This window comes from Notolabrus celidotus, chromosome 7, assembly GCF_009762535.1.
Source record: "Notolabrus celidotus isolate fNotCel1 chromosome 7, fNotCel1.pri, whole genome shotgun sequence".
Classification (NCBI taxonomy): Eukaryota; Metazoa; Chordata; class Actinopteri; order Labriformes; family Labridae; genus Notolabrus; species Notolabrus celidotus.
In genome coordinates, this window is record NC_048278.1 from 751,124 (window position 1) to 764,788 (window position 13,665).

The 13,665-nt window shown below is 45.6% G+C and overlaps 1 protein-coding gene across 1 annotated transcript; it reads right to left on the reverse strand.

Moving 5' to 3' along the window:
* Positions 1-2,465: 2,465 nt before the first annotated feature.
* On the reverse strand, positions 2,466-3,431 carry LOC117816242. The gene has a single exon (XM_034688426.1). The coding sequence runs from the start codon at positions 3,248-3,250 to the stop codon at positions 2,603-2,605; it is 648 nt and encodes a 215-aa protein (XP_034544317.1). The 5' UTR covers positions 3,251-3,431; the 3' UTR covers positions 2,466-2,602.
* Positions 3,432-13,665: the final 10,234 nt, after the last annotated feature.

Genomic DNA, 13,665 nt, shown 5'->3' on the forward strand with positions numbered 1-13,665 from the left:
AACCCCCCGAGAATGAAAAAAATCCATTCTGCCCCTGTTTTGATTTCTACACCTTTCTGTAAATGTGTGTGAAACCAGCCGTTTCAGACTTCAGTGTTTTTGTTACGTAACAACAATATCCGGTCTGTCACGGAGTCAGAGCTCGGAGCTTGTTCAGCCCATAGACTGTATAAAATAATACTGAATCCCTCCCCCGTTTTTCATTCCCTGCACAAATGTGTGCTAACAAGGAGCTTAGGAGGGAGGCATGCTAGTTGTAGGCTGTCTTAATAAACACAAAGGTCGGTTTTACTCCCCACGTCTGCAGATTTGAAGATCTAGTGGATGATTTTTATTTATCATGCATAAGTGCTAGCGCTAGTTAGCATAGCTACATAGCTACATGTCGTAGCTGTAGCTGTGTACCAAGACACACGTCGACATACTGACAAATAAAACAACAAGAAACACTAAGTCTGTGACCAATCCTTCAGAAAGGTCCTGCTGCCTTTCTGGCAGAGGTCGGTTTTACTCCTCACGTCTGCAGATTTGAAGATCTAGTGGATGATTTTTATTTATCATGGATAAGTGCTAGCGCTAGTTAGCATAGCCACATAGCTACATGTTCGTAGCTGTGTACCAAGACACACGTCTACATATTGATAAATAAAACAACAAAAAACACTAAATCTATGACCAATGGTTCAGAAAGGTCCTGCTGCAGGCGCCTCTCCGTCAGGATCAGATTCTTGATCAGATTCAGAGGGTTGAAGTAACGTGATCTCTGAGCAGCCGTGTATATTCAGCCAACATGTAAACATTAGATCAACGTGCTGGAGAGCCGAGGCACATCCACTTCCTGAGGGGGCGTGGTCAGAGAGAAAACAGACTGTTCTGAGGAGGACTGAAGAAGAGGGTTTTTCAGGCAGACCAAAATCTGATTTCAAAGTGTTTTTTTGAGCATAAACTTTAAAGACATGTTTTGGGGACCTCTTAGACCAATATATATTGATGAAAAAAGTGTGATATGTCACCTTTAAATGAGAGCTGGCTCATGTGTTCATGTGCCGTCTTGTTGCCTTCAGAGATTTTACAACAAGAGTGGTGCAACAGGTTTGATATGAAAAGAACCATTGAGGAGAGGATGTGAACACACTCAAACCTAAAGATATCTGTCCAGGGTCACCCAGAGAAGTAAGAGAGATGCTAAAGTTAAGTGGACTGTGCTAGCTAATGGTAACGTTAGCTTCTGAAGTGACTCCACCACTGGGTCCAAGATATTTGGTTGCTGGATATCTTGATCACTTGCAGGTGGGCTGCCGGTATTATTGAGTTTATTTGACACCAGTATTCAACCCACTGTGGAATCAATGGCCACGGTAACATGGTGTTTTTTAATTTTGAATTAATTATTCAGATTAAATCATTCTGAATTGAAGTATTCTCCTTGGCGTTTACATGGAAAAAGTAATTCTGAATTGAGGTTTACATGGAAAACATCTCCTCCATGGGTCGCCACCTTAACGTGGTGGAGGGGTTTGAGTGCCTTAATGATCCTAGGAGCTATGTTGTCGGGGGCAATTGCCCCTGGTAGGGTCTCCCAAGGCAAACAGGTCCTAGGTGAGGGGACAGACAAAGTGCGGCCCAAAGACACCTGATGAAGAGAAAGAACAGGACTAAGTGTACCCTGTCCGGAGGGCCACCGGAGCCTCACCCTGGAGCCAGGCCTGGGGTTGGGGCCCGCAGGCGAGCGCCTGGTGGCCGGGCCTTCAACCATGGGGCCCGGTCGGGCTCAGCCCGAATGGGATACATGGATCCGTCCTCCCGTGGACTCACCACCTGCAGGGGGACTCACAGGGGTCCGGTGCGAAGAGGATTGGGCGGCGGCCAAAGGCGGGGGCCTTGGCGGTCCGATCCTCGGTTACGGAAACTGGCTTTTGGGACATGGAACGTCACCTCTTTGGTGGGGAAGGAGCCGGAGTTGGTGCGGGAGGTTGAGAGATACCGGCTAGATATAGTCGGGCTCACCTCTACGCACTGCTCGGGTTCCGGAACCAACCTTCTCGAGAGGGGTTGGACCCTCTTCTTTGCTGGAGTTGCACCGGGTGAGAGGCGGAGGGCGGGTGTGGGCTTGCTCATAGCTCCCCAGCTCTCTGCCTGTGTGTTGGAGTTTTCCCCGGTGGACGAAAGGGTTGTTTCCCTGCGCCTTCGGGTCGGGGAACGGGTCCTGACTGTCGTTTGTGCTTATGCACCGAACGGCAGTTCAGAGTACCCACCCTTTTTGGAGTCTTTGGGACGGGTGCTGGAAGGCGCCCCGACTGGGGACTCCATTGTCCTGCTGGGGGACTTCAATGCTCACGTGGGCAATGACAGCGTGACCTGGGGGGGCGTGATTGGGAGGAACGGCCTGCCTGATCTGAACTCGAGCGGTGTTCAGTCGTTGGACTTCTGTGCGAGTCACAGTTTGTCCATAACGAACACCATGTTCGAACATAAGGGTGTTCACAAGTGCACGTGGCACCAGGACACCCTAGGTCGCAGATCGCTGATCGACTTTGTAGTCGTATCGGCTGATCTGCGGCCGTATGTTCTGGACACTCGAGTGAAGAGAGGAGCAGAGCTGTCAACTGATCACCACCTGGTGGTGAGTTGGATCAGGTGGCGGGGGAGGATGCCAGACAGACCTGGCAGACCCAAACGAACAGTGAGGGTCTGCTGGGAACGTCTGGCGGAGGACCCTGTTAGGTTGGTTTTCAACTCCCACCTCCGGCAAAGCTTTGACCGCGTTCCGGGGGTGGCGGGGGACATGGAGTCGGAATGGGCCCGGTTCAACGTTGCCATTGCTGAGGCGGCTGTCCGGAGCTGCGGTCGCAAGGCTGTTGGTGCCAGTCGTGGCGGTAATCCCCGAACCTGCTGGTGGACACCAGAGGTGAAGGGTGCCGTCAAGCTGAAGAAGGAGTCCTACAGGTCGTGGCTGGCTTGTGGGACTCCGGAGGCAGCTGACAGGTACCGGCAGACCAAGCGATCTGCGGCCCGGGCGGTTGGCGAGGCGAAAACTCGGGCGTGGGAGAGGTTTGGTGAGGCCATGGAGGAAGACTTTCAGTCGGCCTCGAAGAGGTTCTGGCAAACTGTCCGACGGCTTAGGAAGGGGAAGCGGCCCTTTGTTCGCACTGTTTACAGTGTGGATGGGGAGCTGCTGACCTCGACTGAGAGTATAGTCGGGCGGTGGAAGGAATACTTCGAGGATCTCCTCAATTCCACCAACATGCATTCCGAGGAGGGACCTGAGCCGGGGGATTTGGTGGTGGGCTCGTTCATCACTGGGGCCGAGGTCGCGGAGGCAGTCAAACAGCTCCGAAGCGGCAGGGCCCCGGGGGTGGATGAGATCCGCCCCGAGTTCCTCAAGGCTCTGGATGTTGTAGGGCTGTCCTGGTTGACACGCCTCTGCAACGTTGCATGGACATCGGGGACGGTGCCTCTGGAGTGGCAGACGGGTGTGGTGGTCCCCCTTTTCAAGAAGGGGGATCAGAGGGTGTGTTCCAACTATAGGGGGATCACACTCCTCAGCCTCCCTGGGAAAGTCTACTCTAGGGTGCTGGAGAGGAGAGTCCGGCTGTTGGTTGAACCTCGGATACAGGAGGAACAATGCGGTTTTCGTCCTGGCCGTGGAACACTGGACCAGCTCTATACCCTCGGGAGGGTGCTGGAGGGGGCATGGGAGTTTGCCCAACCAGTCCACATGTGCTTTGTGGACCTGGAGAAGGCTTACGACCGTGTCCCCCGAGGTATCCTTTGGAGGGTGCTCCGGGAATATGGGGTGGATGGCTTGTTGCTACGGGCCATTCAGTCCCTGTATTGTCGGAGCCAGAGTCTGGTTCGCATTGCCGGCAGTAAGTCGAATTCGTTCCCGGTGGGGGTTGGACTCCGCCAGGGCTGCCCTTTGTCACCGGTTCTGTTCATAACTTTTATGGACAGAATTTCTAGGCGCAGCCAAGTGGCGGAGGGTTTCCGGTTCGGTGGCCTTGGGATTCCGTCTCTGCTCTTTGCAGATGATGTCGTCCTATTGGCTCCATCGAGCGGTGACCTCCAGCTCGCGCTGGGACGGTTTGCAGCTGAGTGTGAAGCAGCGGGGATGGGGATCAGCACCTCCAAGTCCGAGGCCATGGTGCTCAGTCGGAAAAGGGTGGCCTGCCCTCTCCGGGTCGGAGGGGAGTCTTTGCCCCAGGCGGAGGAGTTCAAGTATCTCGGGGTCTTGTTCACGAGTGAGGGGAAAAGGGAGCGGGAGATTGACAGACGGATCGGGGCGGCGTCTGCAGTGATGCGGGCGCTGTACCGGTCTGTCGTGGTGAAGAGAGAGCTGAGCCAGAAGGCAAAGCTCTCAATTTACCGGTCAATCTACGTTCCGACCCTCACCTATGGTCACGAGCTGTGGGTAGTGACCGAAAGAACAAGATCGCGAATACAAGCGGCCGAAATGAGCTTTCTCCGCAGGGTGGCTGGGCTCAGCCTTAGAGAGAGGGTCAGGAGCTCAGACATCCGGGAGAGGCTCAAAGTAGAGCTGCTGCTCCTCCGGATCGAGAGGAGCCAGATGAGGTGGTTCGGGCATCTGGTTAGGATGCCTCCCGGGCGTCTCCCTGGGGAGGTGTTTCGGGCATGTCCGACTGGGAGGAGGCCACGGGGAAGGCCCAGGACACGCTGGCGAGACTATGTCTCTCAGCTGGCCTGGGAGCGCCTCGGTATCCTCCCAGAAGAGCTGGTGGAAGTGGCCGGGGAGAGGAGTGTCTGGGCTTCCCTGCTGAGACTGCTGCCCCCGCGACCCGGACCCGGATAAGCGGAAGAAGATGGATGGATGGATGGATGGATGGAAAACATGTTTAATCGTCTTTATTCAAAGCCCCGTAAGGTCTGGGGGTTAGGAAGGGTTCTGATTGGACAGGGGCGGGCGTGACGTATTTACGTCTACCAGAAGAAAACAGACTCCAGTTCCTGCTTCTCTTATTTTTGGTTACAACATGGAAGACCACACAATTAGACAACTTTCACTTTGATTTTGATTCTAGTTTTGAATAAGCAGCTGGACACAAACATACTGCTTCACTTTCGTCAGCTGAGGAGGAGAAGAGCCGGTTAGTGCAACGGCTGCTCTACCTCAGCCCACTGCCACATCCCTCTCTATTCATGATATCCATTTCTTCTAAGGCTCCTATTAAATAAATAGTCTCGGCTTGAGTCCAACGCTTGCTTCGGGCGGCCATCCTGGAATATGTACCCGCCAGCGGGGAATATGTGCGTCATCACGACAGGACTAAGGGAACGAGCATGTGCAGAACGACCGGAATTAATTTAAAGCGGAATGAACGTATACATGATCGAGGAATTATTCAATTCAGATTTAAAATCAGAATAAACCAGACACTTACTTCAGAGTTAAGTTTAATTCAGAATGGTCATTTTCATTCTGAATTAGGTGTTTACCAGGTCATTTTTAATCTTTTTAAAGAGGATTTAATTTTTATTCTGAATTAAAGAGGAATTAAAAGTCTCATGTAAACGTAGCCTATGAGTGTGAATCCCTTCTGAGAGAGCTGTGGTGCACACTTACCCAAGAACACCATTGTAACTTCAGAAACAGCAGTCTGAATGAAACATTGATCTTCCTTATGATAAATTATAATGATAGCAGGAACTTGACTCAGACCTGGCTTGAATCCTACTTTGGTGACTCAGAAAAGGACTCGACTTGAACTCTGGGGACCTGACACTTGACTCAGACTCAGATTAGAGGTTTGGTGACTTGAGTAAAACACTGCAGTCCCAATAAACAATTCAATTACCTTATTGTACTTATCAATTAAATCCAGTAATACACATGTGCACCAGTAGATGAATTGTTCTGCACTTTATAACAATTCATTAATCTGTGTCAGCTACAAAGCAATTGATAAACATTACCAATCATCTCAGAGATCACTCATTAGACCCCCCTCAGAGTTTCAGTCTCAGTGACGGAGCTCTGTTGCAGTAGTCCAGCTGGTGGAGGCCTAACAAGCAGCCCGTCCAGTGTGTCTAATCTCTGGAGAAGTGAACCTAATACCTCCCTCCCTCCTTCCTCTGCACGCCTGGTGGAGCGCACTCACTGTACCATGAGCGGCAGAGTATGAGATTTCACTGTTTGGGTTGGCAGCTCCAACTGAAGCCTCCTGAACGTTAAAGAGGCAGCGAGGACAGACCGGCATCGCAGTGGAAGTATTTAAGACATCCTCTGTTTGGTTTGAAGGAGCTGTGCATTGTGCACACGAGCACAATGGCAGCAGGATTCATGACAATCACATTTTGTGCTGAGGCGTTTCTGTGCTGTTGTGTCATGTGTTTATGCGTTCATGTGTTTGATGCTCACAGCTGGATTCATTGAATAGAGCGCTGAGGTCATATCTGGAAGTGGAGTCATATACAATCTGTGTTTATGAAGAGTCAAGGCCATACTCTTGATGCAATGAAGTGGTGGTTTAGTAAGCTTATTTACAGCAAATTGTGCATACCTTACACTTTACGCTTCTGATTATTTGAAAACGAGTTGAGACCCTGAGTCGTTTAACACCCCAGAGTGTTTAAAGCCAAAAGTCAGAATACTTTAGAGATAGGTGCTTTAGCAGGGTCCTTTCCATTTTTCTGTCCATCCTTGAGAGAAAAAAGAAAGACAGTGGGTGGGAGAGAGGGAGAGCAGTTCACTCCTCCAACCATCTCCATACGAGAGGTCCTGCTCTATTTTTGGGCACAGCTCCTGCATCCCACACATGCATGTTTCCCCTGGAGTGTCTAGTGACATCTTGTTCCCAGAGATCTATGTATACATGCACTCGGTCCTCTTTATTTATCATGCAGGCACTCTCACATCACGTATGAGGTTCCCAGCAGCAAGGTTTTCCTTGTGGAAGTAGGCAGCACAGGGAGAAAACCAGGAGTAGTTTCACTCAATGCCAACATAAATCGGTTTGATTTGGCATCTGACAGCAGAATAACTTTCTTTCTCTTACGCACAGATTAGACACTTGGGGCAAATAGAGTCCAGTATAAGGTAAAACTAAGGTTCACCACGGCATGCATTGAATCATAATCAGGTCTTTAACTGTGGAAAAACATATTTTATTTAATAGCATCAATTCTTGGCTTGTTTTAGATTCCCACTGTGGTTCCAAATAACATGTTGTGTTGAATCAATGAGAGTCTGACTTCCCTCAGATGGTTGGTCACTGTGCATGTTTTCCAGAGGACAGTGGTGGAAAGTCTCCCAGAGCGAAACACAGTCTGGAGTTTCTCTGACAAAATGTTTTGTTGGATTCCAAACACAGTGTGAAAGTGTGTGTCAGATGCAGGAGCTCCAAGTTGACTGCTGCAAATCATGTAGTGTCACTGTCGTCTGATCTGTCCTCCATTCATTTTGAGCAAGACAGAAGTTAATCTAATGACCAGTTCATCACAATTTCATATACAACATATTTACCTGCCTACCCATGAAATACACACTCATAGAGATGGTTTCCATATTAGGGCCTGTGTCCACTTTCTTCTTTTTCCAGACATGAAGTTGAGAGCGCAAAAACATCCTCATCATCAGCTTTTCTTCACTTTGTGACTGCTCCTACAACGCTTCCAGTTTAAGACAATTCAACTTTTGAACATTCCCATGCTTGTCAATGTCACTTCCATCAACCAATCAAATCAAGAAGGGACCAGACTTCCAATATTAACTTTGTCAACAACTACAGCAGAGGAGAAAGTAACCAGACTCGTATTTTCAAGGACCAGTTCTCAGGTCTGAGCTGCTGCTAACACAAGGTCACAATTCCTGTCCATAGTTTTTATGTTATCTTTGTAAATTTCCTTGAATAAAAAACAAATGTCAAGCATATCGATAATGTCAAACAGACTTAAGGGTCTGGGAAGCAGAAGTACAATGAGACAACTTTCCGAACCAAGCTAATAGTGAGCAAAGGTGGGATGTGCCCTGAAATTGAGGTTGCTAGCACAAAACGCAGTAAGTGGACACAGGCCCTCGATAATTGATTTTAAGAGCTCTTTCTCTTGTGCCATTCAAAACATAAAAATGGGGATGGGAATAACATTTTAATGAGTGTAAGCTAGCTAAGCATGTCATTATAACAGGACAGATAGATAGCTGCCATGCAAAAAAGGAAGTCAGCATTTTCTAAAGAGCTCCAGGAGAGGTACGGCTTCCTTTGAAAAGTGACAGGCAACAATTATTATTATTTTTTTTTTAAGTTATATTTTTGGCCTTTTTGCCTTTATTTCATAAGACAGCTGAAGAGAGACAGGAAATGTGGGGAGTAGAGAGAGGGGGAAGACATGCAGGAAATGGTCAACCGGCCGGGAATCGAATCGGACCCCTGCGACGAGGACTGTAGCCTCTGTATGTGGGACCGCCACACCCCCAGCACCCCACGCAACAATTATGCAGCATTTCGCACACACTAAAAGTGTCAAGTTTCAATCACCAATCATGGAAATACAGTCGTACAAGGCCATGTTAAAACTAGCGAACACAAGGAATGGATCAGGTAAAACTGGCCTCAAGATAATGATAGGCCTACCTTTAATTTGTTGAAGAATGTGACACAGTGCAGGTCACTGATCTGGACTCATCGGAATCCAGTTGTACGATGAACTCATATATGTGGGTTTTGTGTAAAATGTAAGTGTTCCTATTTGGAGGATCAAAATTTTGCCCTATGCTCATCGAATGTAGTAAATGTATGCATGCTTATTGTATCAAAGACAGACATTAATCTTACCCTGTTGGCATTAGCTTATCAGGGCTCTAGGGTTTGGAACTCAGTTCAGAGTGTGTGATTTTGGCAGCAGATTGTATCCTCTCATTATAGTCATTATCCAGATTTATATGTACACTCATCATCACTCTAGGAATTCATTGAATGCAACACTGGTATTGTGATATAAACAATGAGGGAAAAAACAATGCAATAGAAGACACATACATTCATTCAAATAGATTTTTAAATTGATTTTAAATGCAGGGGTGCTTATCTGCCCTCCCTTGTGTGTGTGTGTGTGTGTGTGTGTGTGTGTGTGTGTGTGTGTGTGTGTGTGTCTAGCTGGACACAGTATTTCCCAGCTAGCTCTCATTATATTATTTAGGTTCTTGTATATAGGCTGTATTTTGTTCCTTTACCTTAACAATTTGGACTGCCCTCTCTCTTACTCTCTCTTACTCTCTCTTTATTTTTGTGAAAAAGTAGTAATGTCGTTCAGTAAATAGCTGACAAAATCAATTGATGAGCTGACTTCCTGTCCACATTTGATACGGGGCTCCCGCGTCTTCCAATCTGCGTCGGTCAGTCTGCATTGCCAACTCACATGCATCCTTTTCTTTGGAATGTAACATTGTTTCGCTGTCTCACCTGGATACAGTGATGCTATTTTTGGATTGGCTGTTGGGTAGCTATATTTCTTTCTTTTTTTGATTAGCTGGTACGTGGCGAGCTCCTTCTGAACTCAACAAGAAACCCACTTGATTCCTACCTGTTCAAGTTTAAAGAAAAGCGGCGTAACTTGGTGAGCGTGTGAACAGGTTGAAATGCATTAGACTTCAGAGCCCTGGTTTATTAACTCACTGTCACTGTGAGCAAGTTTGATGCTTAATTTAGCATTTAGCTCAAAGCAGAACTGCACCAAAGTTTAGCTTCACAAAGCCTCTTTGGCTGAATGCTTCAAGTCTTCAACTAAAGATTAAAGATGTGACCTTGAGTTGAGTTGACTCTCTTTATTCAGTACCTCCCAAGTTTAGTAGAAGTGAAGCTCTGTGCAGCGCTGATGGAAGCCACCTGACTTGCTTCATGATGGATTGCTGGTTCTACATTTTTGTGTTGCTCCCAAAATCTGTTTCCTCAGCTCGATTGGAGAGGATGCAATCCACGACCGTAAGAACACTTAACCAAAGACATGCAATCATCTGACAGATGAAACGATAACTGAACCATCAAGTAAAACAAGTGACTGATCCAAGTAAACAAAAAGGACTGAGCAAACATTATGACAGAATCAAATATAAGGTTTCAGAGCAAAAGTTGAGGTGTATTGAATATTGTTTGGTTGGCAGCTGCATCATTTTCAGCTAGGGTATATCTGAAGTGGATCAGCAGTGATTTTTCATAGCTGTGCTGGACCTCTTGGATGTTGAATTTGGTCTTGGTGGAGCGGCTTAAGTCCAAGTTTCAGTCTATTCTTTGCACGGACCCTAAAAAGGAGACGACATAAAGTTGGCAACAGTCTTAAAAAGTTGATCTGCTTACAGAGAGGAGTCCTGTTTTCCAGAAAGACTCATGAAAAGCTATTTTTAGATTTGACAGTAGTCAGTCACAGATGCATTTGTTTGTTAAAAACGACAATAGACATACTTAGGAGACATGCTGTTGATTTATTGGTAAACAAACACAAGTTTTATTGTTGGCAAACCTACTGCAGGTTGTCATCATTTGGTGGCCAAGTTTTTTTTTTCTCTGCTGGGATGACTGATTGGAGACAGAAATTGTTTTCAGATGAGTCAAGTATTACACAGAGAAGAATAATGAATGCACTGTAAAAGTTCAGCTTGCCTGCACATTATTCACTCCCAGTCATTTATCAAAAGAAGGGCAACAGTCAGGGGAGGAAAATTACTTGTTGATCCAAAAAACAGTCAATCACTTTCACTATCCATTAAAACATTCTGATAATTTGCATGTGCATTTGAATTGCAAAAACTTTCAACAAGAGATCTCACGCTGAAGTTGTTGGTAGGAAAGTTAAATGGATCTACATGTTGCTGCACACTTTGTTTCCTCCTCCTGATTGTTATCCAGATTAGTGTGTGTAAACAATATCCGAGCAGTAGTGTGCTCTCCTCCTGATGATATATTCCTCCCTGACAGTCACGAGTAACTCCACTGTTTCTTAAATCTGATTCCACAAGCCTCCTTTAGATAATCTGAGCTTTAAGTTTTGTCTATGCAGGAGGTCCTGATCTCGTCCCCTCGCTCTGCGCTGTTCAAGGGAACATGGAAGCAATTTGATTTGATTGAATGATCCCCTGTACTACAATACATCATTTTACAGAGCTCTCATATCCCCGGTCACTACAATCATCCTCTACCGGACAGAATACTGATTCCAATGTGTCTGGCCTGCAGATTTTGCTGTGTCATGGACACATACAATGATTATAAAGTCTTTCAGTAGTTTGCATTCTTGTTCTGTTAAGTGTAATGGGTTTTCTGGATACACTTATTCAAGTGGTTTTCAGTGGAAAGGTAAACAGAAAGTGTCGCAAGCAGATATCTGACATCATGCTATAATTAAACAATGCAGCTTTAGCTTTATCTTCTTTTTTTAAGGGCCTATGTCCACTTTAATATTCCTTTTTTGGGGGCCTCTGTCCACTTTCATCTTTTTTAGGGCATATGTCCACTTTTTTTATTTTTTTTAAGGGGCCTGTGTCCACTTTAATATTCCTTTTTTTTGGGCCTGTGTCTACATTAGTCTTTCATGTTTTGGGGCCTTTTTCCACTCTCATCTTCTTTTTAGGACCTGTGGCCACTTTCATCTTTTTTAGGGCATATGTCCACTTTTCTCTTCTTTTTTTAGGCCCTGCGCGCCCCTTCATCGTCTCTTTTTAGGGCTTGTGTCTAATTTCATCTCCTTCTTTAGGGCATATGTCCACTTCCATCTTCTTTTTTTAGCCTGTGTCCACTTCGATCTAATTTTTTCTGTCTTTTTTAAGAGCTGGCAGGGGCCATTATCCACATAAGCTGTTCGGGGGTGTATTTGACCATGTATTTAATCAAATAAATGTAGCTCTGTTTTCAGTCTCTCTTCAGTTTATGAGCTTGTATGACAACAGACTAATTAAAGAAGTAGCTAATTACACTTGTAAAAAGCAAGAAACACATCATGAAGTTGATGAAGGGTGTGTCTCAAACCGTCTGATTTTCTCTCTGTGGAAAAATATGCTCATTGTTGTTCCACTATCTTCATGAGGCCACTTTTCCAGTCCCTGACATTAAACAGGTTGTTGAAAGGTCAACAGAGAACCTCATATTACCTCACAAAGTGCACCCTTCATTTATCTTTCTCCAGAGTCATTAAAACGGCTCGTTAATCTCAATACACTAATGTTATTTAGATTGTTACTACGACAAGTTGCACCATCACTGTACATTTGCCAGTGCTGCTTATCTCAGCTGCAAGCTACTTGAAATGGATAACCTAGTTTGACTTGATGGATTGCACATAGTGGCTGATGTTAATACAGCAGGCCTGATAGATCTGCTGCTGTCAAATGCTATTAACTTGCTTTTTTAGAGGAGAGGAGAGGGTAATCTCAGAGAAGTGTGGGGATCAAGAGTTAAAGAGAAGAGGCTGTGTAGAAGAGGAGACAGAAATGACACATACTAGGAATGCATGGATCCCTTTTTTTGCCTTCCATCACAGAAAGAATTGATCCGCCCTGATTGACACAAGCACTTTTACAGTAGTCAAATATTTCCACAGATTGTTTCTACTTCTCTGCAGAGATCGTCTCTTTGGTCTCATTGGGCTCTGCAGGATTTTTTCTTCGGTCTTCCTCTGGCCAGCAGCTGCTTCTACAGGAGTGTGTTTTGAAGAGCCTGTTGAACGAACACTCCCTGATCTGCTTTGTCACACAGACCAAGACAAATAGATGTCTGATGGCCTTTTTCAGATAACAGAGTTGACTCACTGGGACTCTGCACACACATGTCAGAGGAGCGGGCAGATAGTGATTTAGCCCTGATGGATTTCTTAATTGAGTTAGCAGCACTTATACCCATCATCTTCAACTGTACAGTAACAGCCGTCATATGGATTTGATCGAGGCTAACATTTATCATTATTCATAAGCAGTTTCGAAGCAACCCCAAGACTCTGATCATCGGTCTCCTTTTGACCTTTAACCCCAATCTATTAAAGTGACAGCGTTATTTACATTCTAATGTTGTTCATCAGGTTAAAGGTAAGAAATGTTACACTCCTCTTTCCCCCGCTGTGTCGTAGAAACGCAGAGACAGACAGTAGGTGGTCTGAGCTCATCATAACACTTTATGTTATTGTTCATTTTAAAAATGGTGGATGGCATAAAGAGATGAGGGTCAAAATGTTATGATAACTGAAGTGAAAAATATACAATCAACTCTGACCTGCTCCCAAATTTAAAGTGAGACTTTTTTAGAGACTAGAAACCCACAAGGATTACAAGACAAGACAAGGTACCAAAAGACACAAGGAAGACTTAGGAAACTTACAAAATCAACTGGAAATCTTAGGAAGAGAACAACAAGGAAAAAAACAACACAAAAACAAAAGCAACTCATGACAGAATGTGAGCATAGCCCAAGAAAAACAAAAGTTACAGAGTTATTGCACAGCAGTGATAAGAGCCGTTTAGAGGATCTGCACAGCTACTTATGAATTCGTTAGAATTACTCAGAACATCATGAAGAGCAAAAGAGGAGAGCTTCTTAGATCTAGTAGAAGCAGTAAAAGATGGTGCTCAGAATAAGACAGGAAACACCTCGGCACTCATCTTTAATAAAAGGTTAAAATGTCTTTATAATGACGTTTAATTTATTGTTCTGTCACCAGATGTAGACCGCG

Bases quoted from the DNA above. Each gene is read 5' to 3' on its own strand.
- LOC117816242 (XM_034688426.1), bottom strand. From the start codon at position 3,250: ATGCATGTTGGTGGAATTGAGGAGATCCTCGAAGTATTCCTTCCACCG.